The sequence below is a fragment of the Ursus arctos genome, unplaced genomic scaffold (assembly GCF_023065955.2).
Source record: "Ursus arctos isolate Adak ecotype North America unplaced genomic scaffold, UrsArc2.0 scaffold_33, whole genome shotgun sequence".
Lineage (NCBI taxonomy): Eukaryota > Metazoa > Chordata > Mammalia > Carnivora > Ursidae > Ursus > Ursus arctos.
This window is the reverse complement of record NW_026623019.1, coordinates 10043644-10064377: the sequence shown is the minus strand read 5'-3', so window position 1 is coordinate 10064377 and position 20734 is coordinate 10043644. Positions and strand designations below refer to the sequence as shown.

General features: G+C 44.6%; 1 protein-coding gene across 5 annotated transcripts in view; it reads right to left on the bottom strand.

The window, feature by feature from the left end:
• The window catches only part of PIP5K1B (phosphatidylinositol-4-phosphate 5-kinase type 1 beta), a 294224-nt gene that overhangs the window by 126796 nt on the left and 146694 nt on the right, over positions 1-20734 (bottom strand). For all 5 annotated transcript variants that reach the window (XM_057305569.1, XM_048218352.2, XM_057305570.1 and 2 more), the window contains one exon: positions 12640-12770. In XM_057305569.1, coding sequence (XP_057161552.1) covers positions 12640-12770 — 131 coding nt within the window. The remainder of the gene's footprint in view (positions 1-12639; positions 12771-20734) is intronic.

Below are 20734 nucleotides of genomic sequence, written 5' to 3'. Positions count from 1 at the left end.
AAGAGACCTTCAATACTTTAGGGATTTTAAAACCATAGTTCCATTCCCAGATACATCATTATCTTTTTCCTCCCTTTTCTGGGTTCCTCTTTGAAAATTTTTGCGCAATATTTATGATACATAAAAGGTGGGAAGAAGTAAACCGGTGAATACCCACGAAGCCAAAATGCTGCTCAAGAAATAAATTATTATCTACATAGTCGAATTGCCTCCTGTTGTCCTTAGAGGCATCCACTAGTCTGAACTTTGATGTTTATTATTCATTTTATTCTTCGACTACAACTATAATACATTTCACGTGACATCCAACAAGCCGCCTATTCTACCTGTACTAAGAGTGTTCACTGTGAAAAGTAAAAACAATGCAGTAGGTGAATATAATCTTACGGAGAGGTTCACAATCTCTTTTCGCCACATTCTAAGTGCGACATCGAGGCTCTACGCAACTCTGTCTGGGTCTGATTTTTGTGGATACAAAGAACACTGTGCAAATGAAAAGGCTTTCAGCATGCAACACACACTTGGAATCTACGACAACTGAAGTTTGCTCAGGGCAGTCGCATTTTTATATCATCACCCGGCACATCACTGATAAGTATTTTTTGGGTGGAAAGGATGCGTTTTCAAGGTAATGCTAAAACAGGAAACTTGATTCTTACATGAAGCTTGGGTTCAAAAGTCAAGAGGTAAGGTAAATAATCACTAGGCTCTCTCTTTGTACAATGGAATATTACTCAGCCATGAAAAGAATGAAATCTTGCCATTCTCAACATGTATAGATCTAGAGAGCGTAATGGTAAGTGACGTTAAGTCAGAGAAAGAGAAATACCATACGATTTCACTACATGTGGAATTTAAGAAACAAAACAAAACCAAGAAAAGAGACAAACCAAGAAACAGATTCATAACTATAGCAAACAAACAGACGGTTACCAGAGGGGGGTGGGTGGGGAAATGGGGGAACTAGGTGACGGGGATAAGAGCAGACTTAGCACAAGGAGCACTGAGTAATGTACAGAACTACCCAGTCACTACAGTGTACATTTGAAATCGATGTAACACTGTATGTTAATTACACTGGAATTTAAGAATTAATTAATTTAAAAAATCACCGTAATAAAAAGAAATCACCCTTAAGAACTATTTGGGAGATGATCGGTTCAATACATCCACTGAAGCCAGATCTTCCTCCTGCAGGGTCACAGATGATGGCTTCTTCTGGGGACTTCCAGAGCGAGTAGTTGGCTTGTGTTGTTAGGGACCAACCACAGATAATGCACCTTATCTTTAGAGGTGAGGCTTCCCCTTTAGGGGAGTGGCCCCGGAACCAGGACGGCCCGGGATAGGAGCAGTCACCGCTGTGTCAGCTCCGGGCGTGAAATGGCCCCAAATTACCTGCTCATCTGAACAGTTCCCATTTCCCTAAGCCAGAATAGTGAATGTTTATAATACACGTATGCTGCCCGGACATTGCATCTGAGTATGTCCTCATTCTCTGAGATTTATAAGGGGACATGTACTCAGGTCCTCTGGGATTGTCAAGAGGAATAATTCTGGAACTTACAAAACATGCAGTTACTTGATAATGTGGGCTATGCAGAACTAAGGGGTAAGATCACAGAGGCCCAAAGTGGCCTCCGACATTCTTCCTCACCCTTGCAAGCAAGTAAAAGTAAGCACAATGCCTTGGGTTCTGACGTGGGCTGCTTTCAGTGGACTAGGCGTGTTGCCAATTTCTTATTTCGTCCTCTCTCCTCTCCCCTTTCTAGCTCATGCAATCAAAGTAACTAATTCCATTAGAGCTCATTACATTACCCTCAACGTTCAAAGAATAAAACCCCAATGTTCTTACTTCCTTGGAGTTTTTCTTTCTTAAGAAAGGAGATTTTAAAACACATTTATTTATCAATTTGAGAGAGCAAGCGAGCATGGGGGAAGAGGGAGAGGCAGAGGGAGAGTCTCAAGCAGACTCCTCACTAAGTGCAGAGCCCGACATGGGGCTCAATCCCATGACCCCGAGGTCATGACCCAGTTGAAACCAAGAGTCAGACACTTAACCAACTGCACCACCCAGGTGCCCCTGGAGGTTTTTTGTTTTTTGTTTTTAAGATTTTTTAATTTATTTGAGAAAGAGAGAAAGAGAGAGAGAGAGAACACGAGAGGGGGGAGGGTCAGTGGGAGAAGCAAACTCCCTGATGAGCAGGGAGCCCGATGCGGGACTTGATCCTGGGGCTCCAGGATCGTGACCTGAGTCGAAAGCAGATGCTTAACCGACTGAGCCACCCATCGCCCTCTTTATTTTTTTTTAAAGGTTTCATTTATTTATTTGAGAGAGAGTGTGCGTGCACGCGTGTGCACAAGCAGGGGGAGTGGAGAGGGAGAAACAGACTCCCCGCTGAGCAGGGAGCCCCATGTGGGACTCGATCCCAAGACTCTGGGATCATGACCTGAGCCAAAGGCAGATGCTTAACTGACTGAGCCACCCAGGTGCCCTTGGAGTTTTTCTTTAAAAGGCTTATTTTTATGCAGTTGGGGGACGAAGAGTCTTATCAGTGAGGATATAGTTTTATTATTTTCGTTTGTGGTTACTCTGAGCTTTTTTGAGCTGCTCGCCTTTCCCTAAAACCACCGTCAATTACAAGTTTCCCTTGGATTCGCATCTCCCTGACTACTGTGGTTCATTCAGTCATGGTGTAAAAGGGATTGCGTGAGGTTTCCTTGGAGAGCAGATTGACAAGTGCCCACACACACACACACACACACACACACACACACACACACACACACAGAGCATCTCTGGGATGAGAAAGGGAACATTTACTTCTGTAGGTATCCACTCTGACAGCTGGTGGGAAAATCTGCCAAATCACTAAAAACGAACAAAAAATTCTAGCTAGTTCTGGGCCAACATGAGCTACAGTCTAGAATGGGTCAATGGTGAGGGTCAACTGTGAGGCAAGCTTGTCTATAGGGGACAGTTAGTAACGTGTATTTACATAAATAGAGAATATGCAAAGGGGCTGAATGTTATACTCAACACGGACATCCCAGAGTAAACATTTCTTCATGGCATAATTAACATATATTAACTAATAATTATTTGCTGACATTATACCATCTTGAATCTCTCTATTTGCATCGATGGAGGGGAATATTCCCAATTGGTGGGTCATAATATATCACCACTCTTTGTTTCTCTCCTAGATTTTATCTTACGAGTTTCACTTTCCTAAGATTAATAGAAGACCAGTTTACATTCTCTTCGATTATACTGAATAGCCAGGGCGGTGGTGGTGATGATCTAATCCAGGGAGGCCTGGGTCCAACTCCTGTCTCAGCCGTTTACAAGCTGTGTCTCCCGAGCCCCAGTAGAGAGCCTCTAGAAAGACATCGTCATAGTGAACAGAAATGTGAGCGGCCATGAGTCCAGCATGTGGGAAACCCTGAATACGCATGGATGATTGAGGCTGCCTGTGATGATGGCAAACAGCTCAGACTTGAATGAAGAATGAGTTGACTAGGTAGTTAAAAAAAAAAAAAAAAAGCAATCAAAGAAATGACAAAATGGGAAATATTTGCAACTCGTATCACAAAGGGCTGATCTCCCAAAATAAAGAGCTCCCAAAGTCAAAGACCAAAAAGTCAATTAAAAAAAACCCCCCAAAAACAGCCAACGATACGATCAGGCACTTCACGGAAATGGAGGCATAAATAAGTGAAACAAATGAAAAGACGCTCAAGCTCATTCATAACATAATAAATGCAGAGTGTCACTGAGACCCTACTACCGAGGAGATGGGCAAAAATCCAACATTTTGATAAAGCTCAAGGGAAACTGGCAGCCTGAAACATTATTAGTGCAAAGTAAGTTGCTATTTTTTTATGGAGGACATTTTCACAAACTTCTGTCAAAACTACAAATGTATAAAACTCTATGGCCCAGCAAATGCACACCTGTAACTTATCCCACACACAAACTAGCATATACAGAAAACAACCTGTGTGCATCTGGTATTCGCTCTACCATGTTTGTAAGGACAGAGTGTTGGAAGCAAACTAGCTGGCTGTCTATCTCTGAAGAGATAGTCAGATTAATTATGGTTCAGCCACACACTGGGATACTATGCAGCTATTAAAAAAGAAGAGATTTATTGCACAGTGCCAAGGAAGAGTGCTAGGATAAATTAAGTGAAAGAATCAGGAGCCGAATACTGTGTGTGGCATCCACCATTCATATACAAAAAGAAAAAAAAAGTGGTGCACGTATATGCCTAAAAAATCCTTAAGGGTGGGGCGCCTGGGTGGCTCAGCCGTTAAGCGTCTGCTTTGGCTCAGGGCCTGATCCCAGGGTCCTGGGATCGAGCCCCACATCAGGCTCCCTGCTCGGCGGGAAGCCTGCTTCTCCCTCTCCCACTCCCCTTGCTTGTGTTCCCTCTCTTGCTGCCTCTCTCTGTCAAATAAATAAATAAGATCTTTAAAAAAAAATCCTTAAGGGATTAACAGACCACTAGCAACAGTGATCCCTGGAGTCAGACACTGGGTAAAAAGGCACAAGGATGAAAAGGACTTTTCACAGTGTTCTTTTGAAAAGCAGTGTGAGGATAAACCCTTCTATGTATTACCCTTCACAACACATTTTTGAAAGGTTTAGGGTTAAAAGCTATAACCTTACACACACAAGGCCCCCCACAGAGCTCCGCAAGCTCAGGATCCTGGCAGAAGGGTTTGCTTCTGGGTGTTTAGGGGCTCTAGTGAGTAGCTAATGCTAGCTGGACACGGCTGAAGTTCTACTGAAGGAAATGTGGATTACTGGGCACTGGAGTTCGTTCACAGTTACAGGGCATGGAGCAGGACCCAGTGGCAGGTCCAGAGCAGGTCAGCCAGTAGACACCAACCAGGGCTTTTGGACATCAGGCTCTGGTGGATCTGCTGGGTGTGGGTGTGGGTGCTGGCCTACACACATCCAGCACAGAGGCCCCTTGGCGCATGCACGAAATGCTTAGCCAATGCAGTTAAACACAGCTGCATGAGCACGAGTCCGCGGGTCAGTGAGGACTCCCCCCAGAGCCTCCTGCAGGCTGTCCTCGTCTGAGCCTGGGGGGTATCCATCCGGAGACTGGGCCCAGCATCCACACTCCCTCAGCAAACACGACCTCTTCACAATTTAAGATTTCTATTATGCTCCTTCAGTGCATTTAAATAGTGTTTGGGGGGGGGGGAAGTTTTCCTGTCTTGGCATAAAATTGAGGTCTTGGAAATTCCAGCTGTGAGGTTTTGAGCCATGGTTCTAGATGGTCGGATGCCAGAAGCTGGTCAAATTTCAACAATAAAAATTTGAAGGCCAATGTGGGATTTCCAACTTTATTTTGTTAAGTAAGAACCTAAACAATTAGGCAAAATATAAATACTGTCCTTACCGAATTAGAAAAGAAAGGGTACGTTAACTCCATAAAAGGGAGGAAACACCCTGAATAAGGAACAGTACTTTATCTTGTTCTTTTCTCCCTTGTTTCACCCAAAAGCAGTTCGATCATGGACCAGTCTCTGGCCTTCTGATATTCACCTCTACTGAGCAGAGTTCCACTGGTAAGGCCAAAGCCACTGCTCACCTTCAATTTAAAACTATGTGTTTCTTAATGACAACGGATGTTTAGAATTAAACACGTGGAAGCTTACAGGAAGCATAAGCCACCACCTGGCATTTCCCCTTAGCAGATAAAAAAATCAAAGTCCAGGGAGAAGGTAATGGCCTAAGCTGCCCAGGAACAAACAAGATCGGGAGATTAGATTCACACCAGATCAGTGGAGAAGTCCTACACGTACAGGTATGCCTTAACTTAAACTTGACGTTCCTAGGCTAGTCTTCCTGTTCAGGATTCAGTTATAGGCTTTGAGGTACTCCCTGCCCCCATACATCAGCTCTTCTCCAGGAGGACCTCCCCCTGCAAGGTCAGGTGGGCAGAGTTCTACTTACAGAAGCTTGATTAACCACGGAGCATTCTCATTTGTGTGTACTGTGAACACCTTAGCTTTGTGGTTTCACAGCGTGATAACCCAGTGCTATTTTTGGTGGCAGTGGGAGGAAGGGTCTGGTGCTGAGCAGGAAGGTGAACTATTTTGGGATCTCCAGGGCAACCACGGGGTCCAGTTTTGAAGCTGAGAGCCAGAGCTTAGATGTTTTCAAGGCAGCTTTTATATTTGGTGAATTCATTGATTGCAAACTGGAATTGACAATAGTGGGTTTGGGGCCTATTGGCAAAAGGACTGGGTCAGCAACTTCTGGGTGACAGAATCATTCACATGATTATTGAGTGCGAAAAGTCCCGCGATCCCCCTCTGTGAGCTGGAGGCCCAGGAAAGCTGGTAGTGTAGTTCCAGCTCAAACGTAAAGGTCTGAGACCCAGGGCAGCCAATGGTGTAAGTCCTGGTCTGAGCTGGAAGGCCCAAGAGCCACGAGTGCTAACGTCTGAGGACAGGAGAAGATGCCTGCCCAGCTCAATCCGGGAGCAAACCTGCCCTTCCTCTACCTTTGGGTTCCATTCAGGCCCTCAACAGATTGGATGATGCCCCCAAGAATGGGTGAGGTGATCTTGGGTCAAGGTCCTGATTCAAATGCAAATCTCCTCTGGAGAAATCATCACAGACACCCTCAGAAATAATGTTTTATCAGCCATCAGGCATCCCTTAGCCCAGCCAAGCTGAAACATGAAACTCATCATCGGAGCAAGCATGACCACCAGCAGAAGGCTAAGTGAAGGGCGCTTTGTGTTCATGTGCAGACGGTGATAGACAAGCAGAATCTGGGCAGCAATACGGTTGGACAAGGGACTCTACAGTCCAGTAACAAATAAACAGTGGCACCTGCTCTTCGAACTGGACCTTTCTAAGTCAGGGTCTGTAGCAGCAGACTTCGGTGTTATTCATTTCCTCTGCCAATTCAGGCAAGTGGACTCCCTTATGACTCTTGACTAACCAGTGAAGTATCATTCGGTCTCCTCTCCTGCCAAATTAGATAGTGCTCTCGAACGGGGGAACAAAGCAAAAGAAAGCCGAAGACACACTCCCCGCTCGTGTCGCCCTCGTGCGATGCAAGGCCACACCACCTTTTGAGGCCGGCCAGCTGACAACCAGTCCTTAAAAATCAAGCTGAGAGCAGCCTGAAGTTCAAAGCCAAATAATGCATTGTGGGCTGTCACCTACCCGGAACACGTGGTGTCACTGGCTGTCTAAATGCTAAACCTCTCCAGCAGTGGGTACCATCCAGGGAAACTGGGTTTGGAAGGCAATTTCAATTAAATTAAAATGTTACGTAATATTCAGTACGTGCAAGAAACCTTTTATTTTGAACTAAAGGGAGAGGTATGTACCTTTTATTAAGAGGAAATCAGCTTCTCCTCATCCCCACTACATAAATGTTGAAATATTTAAAGAGTTTTGACTTGAAGGGACATTGGACTATGTGGCTTGTCCGGCAAAGGCTACATATCCTCTTCAAAGCAGGGAGAACTCTTCTGGTAGCCTCATGTGCTGTCCACATCTCCGTAAGACGTGGTACAGAATGCCTGTACTGACCAGGGTTGGCAATCTTTTCAGAGTCTCTGTTGTGGTGAGAAAAGTGGTCACAAACAATATGTCAAAGAGTGGATATGGCTGTGTTGCAATTAAACTTTATCAACAAAAAGGGGCAGGGAGGCAGATTTGTCTCGTGGGCCGTTGTACACTGACCCATGGTGTAGATATGAGTTTATGTCACCAGTACTTGAAATGCAGGTAACCTTGGCTAATCTATCAAAACCATAAATAACATCCAGCGCTGAAATCTGACAACGCTCGTAGGAACCGTTGACCAATACGTTTGCTTGCCATTTAGAAAAATGTCTCACCCTTACAGCAGTTCTGTGTAATTCTCTGCCCAATGAGGGTATCCCTTGGCCACTGGCAGAAATCCTCAAGAGTGCAGACATCAAACCTAGGGGCAATTTACGTTCTGCGATGATCCTTACAGCAAACTGAACTCCATTTTGTAAGTGAACAGATTAAGATGCAAGAAGACTTCTATAAATTCTTTAGGTAGATGATTATTCTTGAATATGGAAAGATAGATAGACTTTTACCACCAGTTTTCAAGCCACATTTTTCCCTGCAGGGAAGGCAGTGATGGTGTCTCCCAAGGGGAGCTGAGGAAAATATTAACGCTGCTTGTCACGGGGCTGGAGAGACAGCTTAGGGCTGATAATTCTGAGGTAAAAGCTGGATCTTTTTTCAGATTCAAAAAAGCAGAAATCCTGTTACTGTGCTTTACTGTCATGGTGTAAGGAAAAACTAAACTCTGGAGTCAGCCACCCCTGAATCCAGATCCTGCCTTTACCACTGATTGGTTGTACAGCTTTGGGTCAAGCCATTACTGCCTCAGGGCCTTAGCTACTTCCTATGTAAAATGGATTTTTTTGGTAAAGATGAAAGGTAAAAACACTACTTTAATACATGTTATATAAAAACTTTATCAATAAAACTATGGGTGTTTCATAGCTGGGACTCATCAATTTTGCCTCCTTTTGCCACCTCAGGTTCGTGTTTACAAGGCAAAACATTTTAAAACATCCTCCTTCTTCCACATCTCATCTACACATGAAGACATATGGACAACTTTGAGTTTCTGAGCGTGGCAGGGAATCTGGCGTCAAAAGATGAAGACACGTCAAAGTCCTCTTACTCATCTACGATGACTTTGGAAGATCACGGAATCAGATCATTGGAAGGGATTTTATATGATCCCTCAGATCTCAAGTCCAGAGCCTTTTCCATCTACAAGGTGAAATCAACTGTAGAACAAATGCGGGATATCTAAAAATAACGCTGAGCCACTTTAAAATAAATAAATAAATAAACAAACAAATAAATAACACAATGCGTTTTGTTGCTAAGGGAAACAGATCCTGGAGCTTCACAATGGTCACGAATTAGAACATCTCACGGCACCCTAAGCAATTACTTTTCTCTATGACCCAGATAGATTCCTTGCATTTTTGAGCCATCAGACCCTTCAGAACGCTCAGCTGCTCACAACCGGGGACAGTCCTGCCCAGCTCCCCGGACTCCCGTCTCCAGGCAGGTGGAGAAGTATGGGTGGGGAGGGATGGACATTTTTCTGGCAGCTTTATGGAGATGTCACGGACATACGATAAAGTACAGTCTGTTAATTTTCGCAGGTGTCTATATCCATGAAACCATCGCCACGGTCAAGATACTGAATTTGCTCATCACTTTGTGGGAGTATTCTGATTGTGAGAGTAACAAGGGGCCACTGCTGGCAGGGCCTGGGGGTGACAAATACCCTGAAATGTGCAGTCTTGCGCAAAGAGTAGTCTTATCCATAAGAGCACCTCCGCTGAGAAATGCGGGGCCCAATCCCTTTGCTAAAGTAATGAGGAAACAGTCCGGATAAGGAAACTGAGGCAAGACCCGTATCAGTGCCTTCTGTGCTCATGTAAATACATCAGAGTACATATGTTAAACAAGCAATATACTATTTGCTAAAAGAAATTCTTGCCTGAATCAAATGCTTCATGCCATATTGATATTTAAAAGCGACACATACTTTAAAATGATATATTTTAATCAGAGAGGGAGACAAGCCCTAAGAGACTCTTAACTCTAGGGAACAAACTGAGGGTCACTGGAGGGAAGGTGGGCACAGGGATGGGGTAACTGCATGATGGGCATTAAGGAGGGTATGTGATGGAATGAGCACTGGGTATTAAACACAACGGATGAATCACTGACCTCTACCTCTGAAACTAGTAATACACTACATGTTAATTAATTAAATTTAAAACAAGATATAAAAAATGATATATTTAAAATGTGACAGTGGGTTCTTCTAAAGAGGGTCAGCTAGCTAGGTCTTCCTCCCCTTAATGACATGACTGCCAGGCAGGGGCTGGTGCTGATATCCTGGCACAGAGAGTGAAGGTCAAAGACACAAAATCTAGGGGTGCCTGGGTGGCTCCGTCAGTTAAATGTCTGCCTTCAGCTCGGGTCATGATCTCGGGGTCCTGGGATAGAGCCCCATGTCGTGCTCCCTGCTCAGTTGGGAGTCTGCTTCTCCCTCTCCCTCTGCCTCTGCCCTTCCCCCCGCCCCACTCCGGCTTGTGTTCTCTCTCAAATAAATCAAAGCTTTAAAAAAAAAAAAAGACACAAATTCTAGGTATGGACAATGCTGGCCTCATTCTGTCTTAATCAGAAAGATGCAGCATGCTTATAATAAATCATTCACGAACAAAAGGATTCCTGGCACCGAGAAAGTGTCTAGGGTGCCTATGAAGGCCTACGTATGCACTCCTTGTTGTAAAGTATCTCACAGAGTGTCGTATATCATTTAGTTGCCAAATAGATACAATTTTGAAATTTCAGGTATTAATTTAAAAATCATTTGGAGTCCTATTAGTTGCAAAGGTAATAACTCCAAGAGCACAATTTGGTGTCTACTAGAAAGATCATCACTGTAACATGGAAAGTACTGGGCTAGTTCAGTGGTTCTCAATTACGTGCTTAGAATCTGCTGGAGGGATTGTTCAACAGATTTCTTGGTCTCACCCCCAAAGTTCCTGATTCAGTTGATCTGGGGTGGAGCCGAAGAATATGCATTTTTCACAAGTTCCAGGTGATGCCGATGCTGTAGGCCTAGGGACTACATGCTTGGGCTATGGTTTCCCCCGGGCCAATCCATAGCTGGCTCTGTTGATTGGACACTATGGGTAGAAGACACCAGTGGGGTTGGAGCACCTTGTCCTTCTTTATCCAGCCACCTGCAGCTGTAACTGCTCTCAGAGCCCTGAACTCACTGCCAGCCACCCTCCCACAGAAGACCTCCATTCCTCTTGTTCTTCGTAGCCAAAGTAAAACATCTGGTTGAAAGGTCTGGGTAGAGGCCCTAGAAGACCATGAGATCCGAACATCTAGCAAGCACATTTACAGCAGTTATGAACCAAAGAGATCATTCCGACAGATTCAGATAAACTCATGACACCCTGACTTCCTAGAGAAAAAATGTAGTTAATAGATACTTTCTGGGAATGATAAAGAGACTGTTAAACACAAACAGGGGCTCCTGGGTGGCTCAGTCAGTTAAGCATCTGACTTCAGCTCAGGTCATGATCTCGGGGGTCCTAGGATCGAGTCCCACATCGGGCTCCTGGCTCACGCGGGGAGTCTGCTTCTCCCTCTTCCTCTGCCTCTCCCCCTGTTTGTGCTCTCTTTTGCTCAAATAAATAAATAAAATCTTTAAAAAAAAAAAAAAAAAGAAACCACACAGGACAATTTCCAACTATAGAAAGGTGAACAGTGTCATGAGTAAACAGGATTATATATCTTAGGTCTTGGGTTGTCCAGCTTCTGTCTGGAAACTAGTTCTGGGAGCTGCTAACGACCCTAGGGAAGCAAACTTCAAAAGTTCTGATAGTTCGTATTCTTCAACCAAGAGCATTTAAACCAAAACTAGGCTGTCTGGGCTCATCACCTACAGGTTTGATTTCCAGACGGCTGACACCTGGACATGGAGATATACGCAAGTATCATTTCCCTGAGGACTTTAAAAAAAAGTAATGCAATGCAGGTCCTGAGGGTCCAAGGGTCACCCCAGCCATTCTCACCCAAGCCCAGTAATAACTGATAAAAAAAAAAACCCAGCTGATTTGGGAGAGAAATACTTATTTTAAAATATAAACGTGCCTTACAAGTCAGTCTTCACTGTCCCAAAGACAAAATAATCGCCCTAAGCCCCGAAATCAAGTATCTGTATTTTTATTTGCTAGACCATTTTCTCGGAAAAATCCTGTTGGTAGCGGTGATATTTCCAATTTAATCATGATTACTTGTCTTCCTGTACTAAGCTAGCACTAGGCTTTAAAAATTTTAATTTATTTACTTTATTTTGGTAAAGAATACATAACGTAGGGCTAACCATTAAAACCATGTGTGAGTATACAGTTCCGTGGGATTGAGGGCATTCACACTGTGTTCAACCACCACCACCATCCGTCTCAGATTTATTTATTGAACTGATCTCCCCCCTCCCCCCAAAACACGATAAAGCTGGAGGTGACCTGTATGGTTAACTGGGGTGTTTTTGCAAATACAGTGTCAAAATGACAGGATTCTCCTAAGTTCTCTGGAGAAAAGCTAAGTCAACGTCATCATAAAGGAAGAGCTACATGACTGAGCTCAGACTTGAGGCCCAATTGTGGGCCCCCAACCCATCTTTGAACTTGGGGGAAGCAACGACCTGGTACCAGCTGCTGCTTCTAAAATGCCCTCTTGGTCTAAACCCACGCAGACATTACTCTGTGAGTACTGATTGTACTCTTTCCCGCTGAATCTCAAAGTCTGTCTTCATGCAATCTTCCAGGCATCATCATAACTAATTACAAGTGGCCCAAAGAACAGAACCTAGGTCCGATTTCCATATAAAAAAACGCAAGCCACTTGAGGCAACACAAAGTAACAATCATTGGCACTGCTTCTGGGTCTGCTGTCCAGAGTGGACATGTACGCATGCGCCGGAAGGGAAGGCTTCAGCGTGGAGATGCCGCCAGGCAGATTCTTTAGCACGGACATCCTCACAAACAGAAATGTTCTTACCTGGGCAGGAACACGCTTTCCACTACATAAAAGTCTTGCATGAGGACATCTCTATCTGGCTTGGAAGTGAGATTCCCCACTGTGTATCCTATTCCCAGCTGAATAGCACCTTTGATAGCAGATGATGCAGTCTGCAAAGAAAACAAGGGTCAGAGTTAACCTCCATGGTAAAGGTCTCGTTCAAGGTCACAAGCTGCAAAGATAGGAGAGTGAGGTCAGATGTTCTTTCTTGCTCCTAAGCAACGTGGAAGCTGGGTTTGGAAAGACGATAGGCTGCTTCTTTTGATGGTGAGTTTATTCCAAACATTAAGGACTCTTCTTGATATGAAATTATTTTTACGGTAATCTTTCCTACAAATATTTCTAAGGTCAAATTACAGTCCCAAATCTCCACCTTTCTTTTAGTAAGAACTTAGAAATTTGGTAGGACATTTTCAATACGTAGCATTATAAGAGAAAAATGTTACAGTCACGTTTTTTAAAAGATCCGAAGCTCTATAGCAAACCTATGGGTCAGGAAGAGTATTTTATCTTCATAAGAAATGAGAAAGCAAAAAGTTATCCGAGTCTGTGAATAAAATTTAATTTGGAAATGGCTTACTGGTGTTGCCATGGATCCGGCAGCAAAATTTCCTACACTGATCTGTGATAAAACGATAGCACCGGAACACTGGTATTTCCAATTTCCTACTTTCCCAGTATCGTTCCATAATTAAATTCACACAATATTAAATTAGGGAATAATACATATATGTGTATACATACATATACGTACATGTGTCTGTGTGTGCGTACACGCACATAGTTTTAACCAACATAATAGGAGAAAGAGCAGAATAACGCCATTTAGGAAAAGCAGAAGATATTCTTCCTAATGGTTGTGAAAGTGTGGCCATTTCAGGTGACGTCAACAAATGATTATTGCGGACCTAGCCCGGCGCTAGAGGTGGTTTGTTTGGGGTTCAACCTTGGGTGACCAAGGATGACAGTGCTGTGGGAGAGGTCACTGGTTGGGGGTGCGTGGAACAACATTAGCTTGGTTCTTTATGTCCTTTGTTTGTGATCATGGGACAGCATGCAAACAGGTTTAAAAGGTCTGAGAGTCTTATGCATAGAGAGTTTTGAAGCCTTTAGGAGTGGATTATCTCCGTAATTAAGGAAATCGGAGGATCAAGGATCAAACTTGAGGCCGCCATCCACCAGTACTGACCAGCCCCTTCCCTACACAACTGGAAACAAGCCCTCGGCCCATGGAGTCATCACTGGATGGCCTGCTCACCCCACTGCAAATATTACATCACCCCTCATCTGAGGGCAACTCCCTACCCTCCTCCCTACAGGAGGCAGAAAAGTGGCTTGTTTTTCTTCTTCCCCATGCTCTTTACTTAAGATCCCAGGGCAGCAGGATGGCAAAAGACTTAGCACTCAAGCCCCCAGTGCAACTAGTGCTTCAAAAACAAAGTTTGCTATTTTAATTCTCCCTCTCTGAGCTCTGCAATGCCACCAAGTGGCATCGGTGACCTTTTGTACCAAGAGCTCTGACTTCTGAAGGCTGACATGGATTTTCTTCATTTTAACCTCGCATAAAAATTCAAAAGGCATTCCTTCTCCTAGCCATCACTCAGAGCAGTGTGGCAGAAGATACGACATCAGCACTTTCCAGAGGACCCAACACCCTGAAGCGTTCTGTTCCAGACCTATCAACAGAGTCATATGCTCTCAAAGCCCTTGTCCCTTCCTGCCTCCCACCCCCGACGGCTTTCTGGAACTATCTGTATGTCTACTTTATTCGGTCATCTAACACTCCTGGGTCTCAAACACCTGTCTGACAGATGGAATACCTAATTCTTTTTCAACTACCCTTTTTCCCGACCCCCAGCAACAGAAGGTGGTCAAAGTACTAGGAGTCTATATCTGGTATTTTCAAACTTGAGAAAGCATGAGAATCTCTGGAATACTTGTTAAAACAGACTGAGCCAAAACCACAGAGACAGTAAAAAAAAGCCCCGGTTGCCAGGGGCTGGGGAGGGGTTACTAGGGGTTGGGGGAAGAAAGGGAGAGCACAGAGGGTTTTCAGGGCAGGGAAAATACTCTGTATGACACTCTAATGATGGCTATATGTCATTATACACTTGTCTAAACCTACCGAACATCCAACATCAAGACTGAACCATAACGGAAACCATGGACTTTGGGTGACTCATGTGTCAATGTAAGTTCATCAACTGTAGCAAATGCACCACTCTGGTGGGGGATGGTGACAAAGGGGAGGCTATACCTGTGTGGGGGACAGGGAGCACATGGAAAACCTCTGTACCTTCTCAATGTTTCCGTTAACCTACAACTACTCTAAAACAATGGTCTTACAAAAAAATTTGATGGGCATTGCAAACCAAAACCAAGAACAGATAGATGGATTATATTTCCAGGCTTTCTGATTCTGGAGGTCTGGGGTGAGGCTCAAGAATTTGCTCTCGCTCTAAGGAGCACTGGAAAAATCTACGTCCTATGGCTTAAGATTAAATTTTGAGTTCCCGAAGGAGTAAGATTTTGGAAAGGGCTCCATTGACGTCTGTTTATGTTAAACCCCCAAACAGACTTGTGATCCTATTACTTTCCTTTCAGTCTCCTTAAAATTCAAGAGCTCTGATGGGAGAAACTGTAGAAATTGTAATATTTTTTGGATCAACTCTTTCTGCCAGATACGATATATAACTACCACAATCACCATCTAGAGTAATCATGGACATTCTTACAGAGCATTCGCTGAATGGCAGGCACTGTTCTAAGTGCTTGTGGTTATTTGAAATCTTTTATCCTCCCAATGACCCTATAAAGAAGGGACTACTGCTATCTCCATTTTACAGACTCAGTAAGGTTTAGTAACTTACACTAGGTCACACAGCTAGGGAAGAGGTGTGACTGGGACTCATACTTGGGGAGTCTGGCTCCAGAGTCCAAGTTATAAGCAACTATACCATGGCCTATATGTCAAAATCTCTGAACTCATATAATCCTTTCAAGGACCCCGAGAAGTAGCAATGATCACGTCCATTTTCCAGGTGGGGATTGAGGCACAAAAAGGATGAGTGACTTGCCCCGGTCACGTTGCTAGCGTGTGGGAGATTCTCGCTGCAAAACCCATGCGGCTTCCACATCTGTTTTTTGTTTTTTGTGTTCTCCCAAAACGAGCCTAGAATCCAAGTCAGGAGTTCCCTTTAAAGTCTAGCTGTTTGACCTCAGCAAAGGAAGTAGCTCTGTGGGAGCCATTCCTTTTGATAAAATAGGGATAAAATACTTTATTTGCTTCTGGTCCTACCCAGCCTGGAGTAAGCCCAGGAAAAGCTGTAAATCACTCGGTAAACCAGTACAAAGACTGGTTAATGTCACTTGTTAATGTCACTGCTAGTAACACGGGGAGGTAGCAACATAAGGAGGTATTTTGCTGCTGAGAAGGGGACCACACTTTGAGGTTTCCTCCTCCCCATCTCCGTGTAAAATTAAATGCTTTAGCACTGAGGCATTTGCGTAGAATTAAAAAGCATCTTGCCTACTTTGTGGAAATGTCTGATCGTATTCACTGAGGCATGTGGTTTCTTGAGTCATCAGCAGTAAGGGTTGCATCACCGGAAGTCCTCCCAGGGGACATGAGGCACGATGACAGGTGTTTCTGGCGTATTTTCTAACACGGCCACTCTTGAGCAAGATGTGCTTTAAAACTATAAAACTGAAATGTTACACGGAGTGTCTTGGGTCAGCAGCTGAGTAAACCGTGGTGCTGACAAAGAACCTTCTGTGTGTAGTGCTGCTGGTTTTTCTTCTAGAAGCAGGAGCTCTTCCCCTGCGAACTCAGAGCCACAAGCCCCTCTTCCTTCCTTGGGGATACCCACCAACAGACCAGCGAACCAGTAACAGGTGCATGGCTTCACACACACTCAACCTCTCCAGCTTTCTCGGCAAGACTTTGCGTATGTTCCAACAGCGCTGGGACAGGACCATTTTCCCTTTCCAACTCCAACAGGGACCTTTGACTCTCTCAAAACATATAGTTCTAGACTTCAGAACACAGTGAAACAGGCTATTTTTAATTCAGCACTTTGCATGGGCTAAGTGGCAGCAACATGTTGCCTGGATACTAGAAAAACCTCTCAAGCATTTCACACGCAGAGAAAGAACCAGAAAACATCACAAAAGCAAACCACCGACACCCGGTTGCATAGCTCCTCTTTCCTAACCCCACCTTGTGCAGGGATGAGGGTAATACTAAGAGGAAAATGAACGTCAGCTGGCGGTATGTAGTAGGATCTATTTTTCAAAACACTATCTTTTAAGGATTGTATTTGATCCTCGCAATTGTTATGTAAGTAGGGAGGGTTTATAAAGCGCATTTTATACAGGGGCTCCTGGAGCCTCAGTCGGTTAAACATCCGACTCTTGGTGTCGGCTCGTTTCATGATCTCAGGGTCCTGAGGTCGAGTCCCGTGTTGGGCTCTGCACTGGGGGTGGGGTGGGGGCGGGATCTGCTTGTCCCTCTCCCTCTGCTTCTCCCCCCACACTGGCTCTCTCGCTCTCTGGCATAAATAAGTAAAATCATGAAAAAAAAAATAAAGCTCATTTTATAGATAAAGAAACTGTGGCTCTGGGAGATTAACTGCATCTAAACGTCTTGCCTGGCGTGTGGCAGAGTCAGGAATGACACTGTGCTCTCCAAGGCCCCTGGTTCAGGGCTCCATCATAATTGAGGCTGTACGTGCCTGAATTTTTCTGCTGGAGACGGATCTGACCGAAGCCGAAGTACTGGCGCAATGAGCTCATCACGGTGACAGTAACAATAGGGCGATATTCGTGGGGCGCCTGGGCGGCTCAGTCAGTCATTAAGCATCTGCCTTCGGCTCAGGTCATGATCCCAGCGTTCTGGGATCGGTCCCGCATCGAAGCAGGAAGCCTGCTTCTCCCTCTCCCACTCCCCCTGCTTGTGCTCCCTCTCTCGCTGCCTCTCTCTCTGTCAAATAAATAAATAAAATCTTAAAAAAAAAAAAGAAGTGATATTCGTTACAGGAAATGGCTTTCTTCAGCACACTGTCAATGAAACTGGATCACTTAATAGGCCATCTGATATCACTGGCTTGAAAAGCAAGTATGAAAACATTTCATGTCCAGAGCATTTTCCCGTCCAAGGCGTTCTGATGAACTAATTATGGGATTATAGCCAATATAGATGATGCCACAGTGATTTTTATCAGAGGTACAGATCTCATCGTGTCACCACCTTGCTTGAAACCCTCTAATGGGTTCCTGGTGTCCTCACTGCAGGATTAAGTCTAAACCCTTTAGCTTGACCCGGAAACCCATCGGATAGCATTACTTCTTCCTGCCCTCCATGCACTCCTGCATCCTGATATGAAAAGAGATCCCCACCCCCATCACACAGACACACATACACACTCACACACATGAAAGCACACACATAACCATCTCTATCCTTCGAGTAAGCTGACCTTACAGGTCCATGAGCCCCGAAGAACCGCATATGACATTTTCTACTTGTGTGCATTTTTCTCAAGGAGGGGGTCCAATGTGCTCTCTTTTTTTCAGAATGTATGTTTTTCCAAAACCACACACAGATCTCGAGTGTCTAATTCTAAATTAGAGATGTTCACTGCCAAGGTGCCTTAGCTAAGCCATAAACACCTCGCTCAGTACCACCTCGTCTTAGCGAGAGGAGGCAATTCTCATCCAATAGGGAGAACCCCCAACCCTAAGTCCAAGCGCTCCATCTCTGAATCTATACTCAACAATGGAGGCATAGGCTTTTTCTTCGTCCCAGTGATAGAAATACGGGAAAAGAAAGAGGGACAGATTGCACGAAACGGTTCCGGGGGTATAGAAATGGGAAAGTCTGGGCGGGGGGAGGAACCTAAAACCTTCTGAGAGGCAGTGGGGCCACCTGTCGCTTTCAGACTGTTCAAACCATATCTCCAGTCTCTCTTTACGTCAGTTCCCTATTGCTGCAGTAGCAAACAGAATCCAGGAGGATCTCTCCATCCAAAGATCACTCACTGGATCACCTCTGCGAAGCCCTCTTCCCATGTAAGTAACCTGTGTACAAGGTCTAGGGATTGGGGCAGAGCCAACCGTGAGGGCCCCATTATTTTGCAGATATTTCTCCTTTACTTCAGGATTGATTCTAGCATTTTCTCTGCGGTTGCCTCAGGCAAAGAGAAGAGCTCCCCTCAGAACTCCATTCAGTCAGATGCTGTTCATTCCTTTAACAAAGACCTGAGAATTTTCTGTGAGCCAGGCACTGGGGAAAGAAGGACACGGTTTTCGCTCTCACGAGAGCTCCTGGTCTAGTGGGGGAAAGAGACATCAAGCAAAGACACTCAGGCGTCATGACGATAGCAGTCAGGGAAATAAACAACAGGGTGCGGTGACTGAGGCCAAAAGGGTGGGGGTCCACTCTAGAAAGGCGGAGTTAGGAGAGGTGTCCTTGAGCAGAGGGCTGGGGGCCCTCTCCTACAAACGGGGATACAGAAGTAGCCTGGCCAGAGTCCTGGCCCTCAAGGGACTGAGAATCCCATGAGGAGGTCAGGGGAAAGGATCTCTAGGCAGAGAGGGACAGCAGTTCAGGGACTTGAAAGCAGACCATCGGCGTAAACTGCAGTGGGCCGCAGGGGGTGCCAGAACTAGAGACTGGAAATATGCAGTGGCTCCAGGTATGGGCCTTACACAGGCCATGGTAAGGGTTTCTGTGTTTTGATAAGGAAACAGCATCCTAATTTGAACAGGATTGTTCTGGGTGCCCAGCGGAGGGAAAGAAGTAGGTGACTGTTACCATGGTTCCCACAGATGAGAAGATGGACAGATGAGATGTATGTGAGAGATACTTTGGAAGGAGCTAGGACTTTCTATGAACTAGAAATGGTGGGGGGAGCAAAGTACTGAAAAGTCCTGGCGTTTCTCTGGATGAGTTGAGAGGATGGAGGTTGCTCGGCTGAGGTGAGGAGACGGAGGAGGAATGTGTTTTGGGGGGAAGATCAAGGGTTCCAATCGAAAAGCCAATGAGACCCCAGTCAGAGATGTTAAGATACAAGTCGAGAGCTTAGATTAGAGTTTTGGGCTGAAAATTTGAATCTGAGTGTCTTTGGTGTATAAAGGGTATTGAAAACCAAGGAGCCAGGGGCGCCTGGGTGGCACAGCAGTTAAGCGTCTGCCTTCGGCTCAGGGCGTGATCCCGGCGTTATGGGGTCGAGCCCCACATCAGGCTCTTCCGCTATGAGCCTGCTTCTTCCTCTCCCACTCCCCCTGCTTGTGTTCCCTCTCTCGCTGGCTGTCTCTATCTCTGTTGAATAAATAAATAAAATCTTTAAAAAAAAAAAAAAAGAAAACCAAGGAGCCAGATGAGTAATGCAGGGAGACAGGGGACTGTTCTAGAGGGGCCCTCAGCATGGTGAAACACTGAGGGACTAGACAGGAAGGAGAACCTTTAGCGGTGACATAGGAGTGACTGCAGAAGTGGGAAGAAAATCAGGAAAACATGGCTTTAGAGAGACGGAGAAAAGAGAATTTGAAGAAAGGAGTGTCGAAAATCTCAACCGAGTGGCTCTTTCATTTGGTAATATGAACGTAAGTCCAAGTCTGGAATCCTGAATGCTTGACAAAATTAATCGAGAAACTCCAGCCAAATTATGTTATCCTTTTAACTTTGAAAAATAAAATGCTAATTTAAAAAAAGCAGGATGCAAAATACATAGAATAAAATTTCAAAAAGAAAACTTCACAACTGTATTTATACATATCCGCAGAGGAAAACAGGACAGGAAAGAAACATATCAAACTGTATGATTATTGCTGGGTGGTAGAACAGTAGGTGATTCCAAGCCTTATACTTCGTGAATTTTCTAAGTTTTCTGTTAGATGTGGGAAAAGAAATGTCCTCCAATCAATGTACTGTTACTGTGTTTATAAACACATTTTGAGGGATGAATTTAAATATATAATATACACACACACACATTTGGGATTTGCTCATTTTTTAAATCTCATTTTCTTTCAGGTCAAGGGCTCACTGCTAGAAACCTTCATCACTGCTACA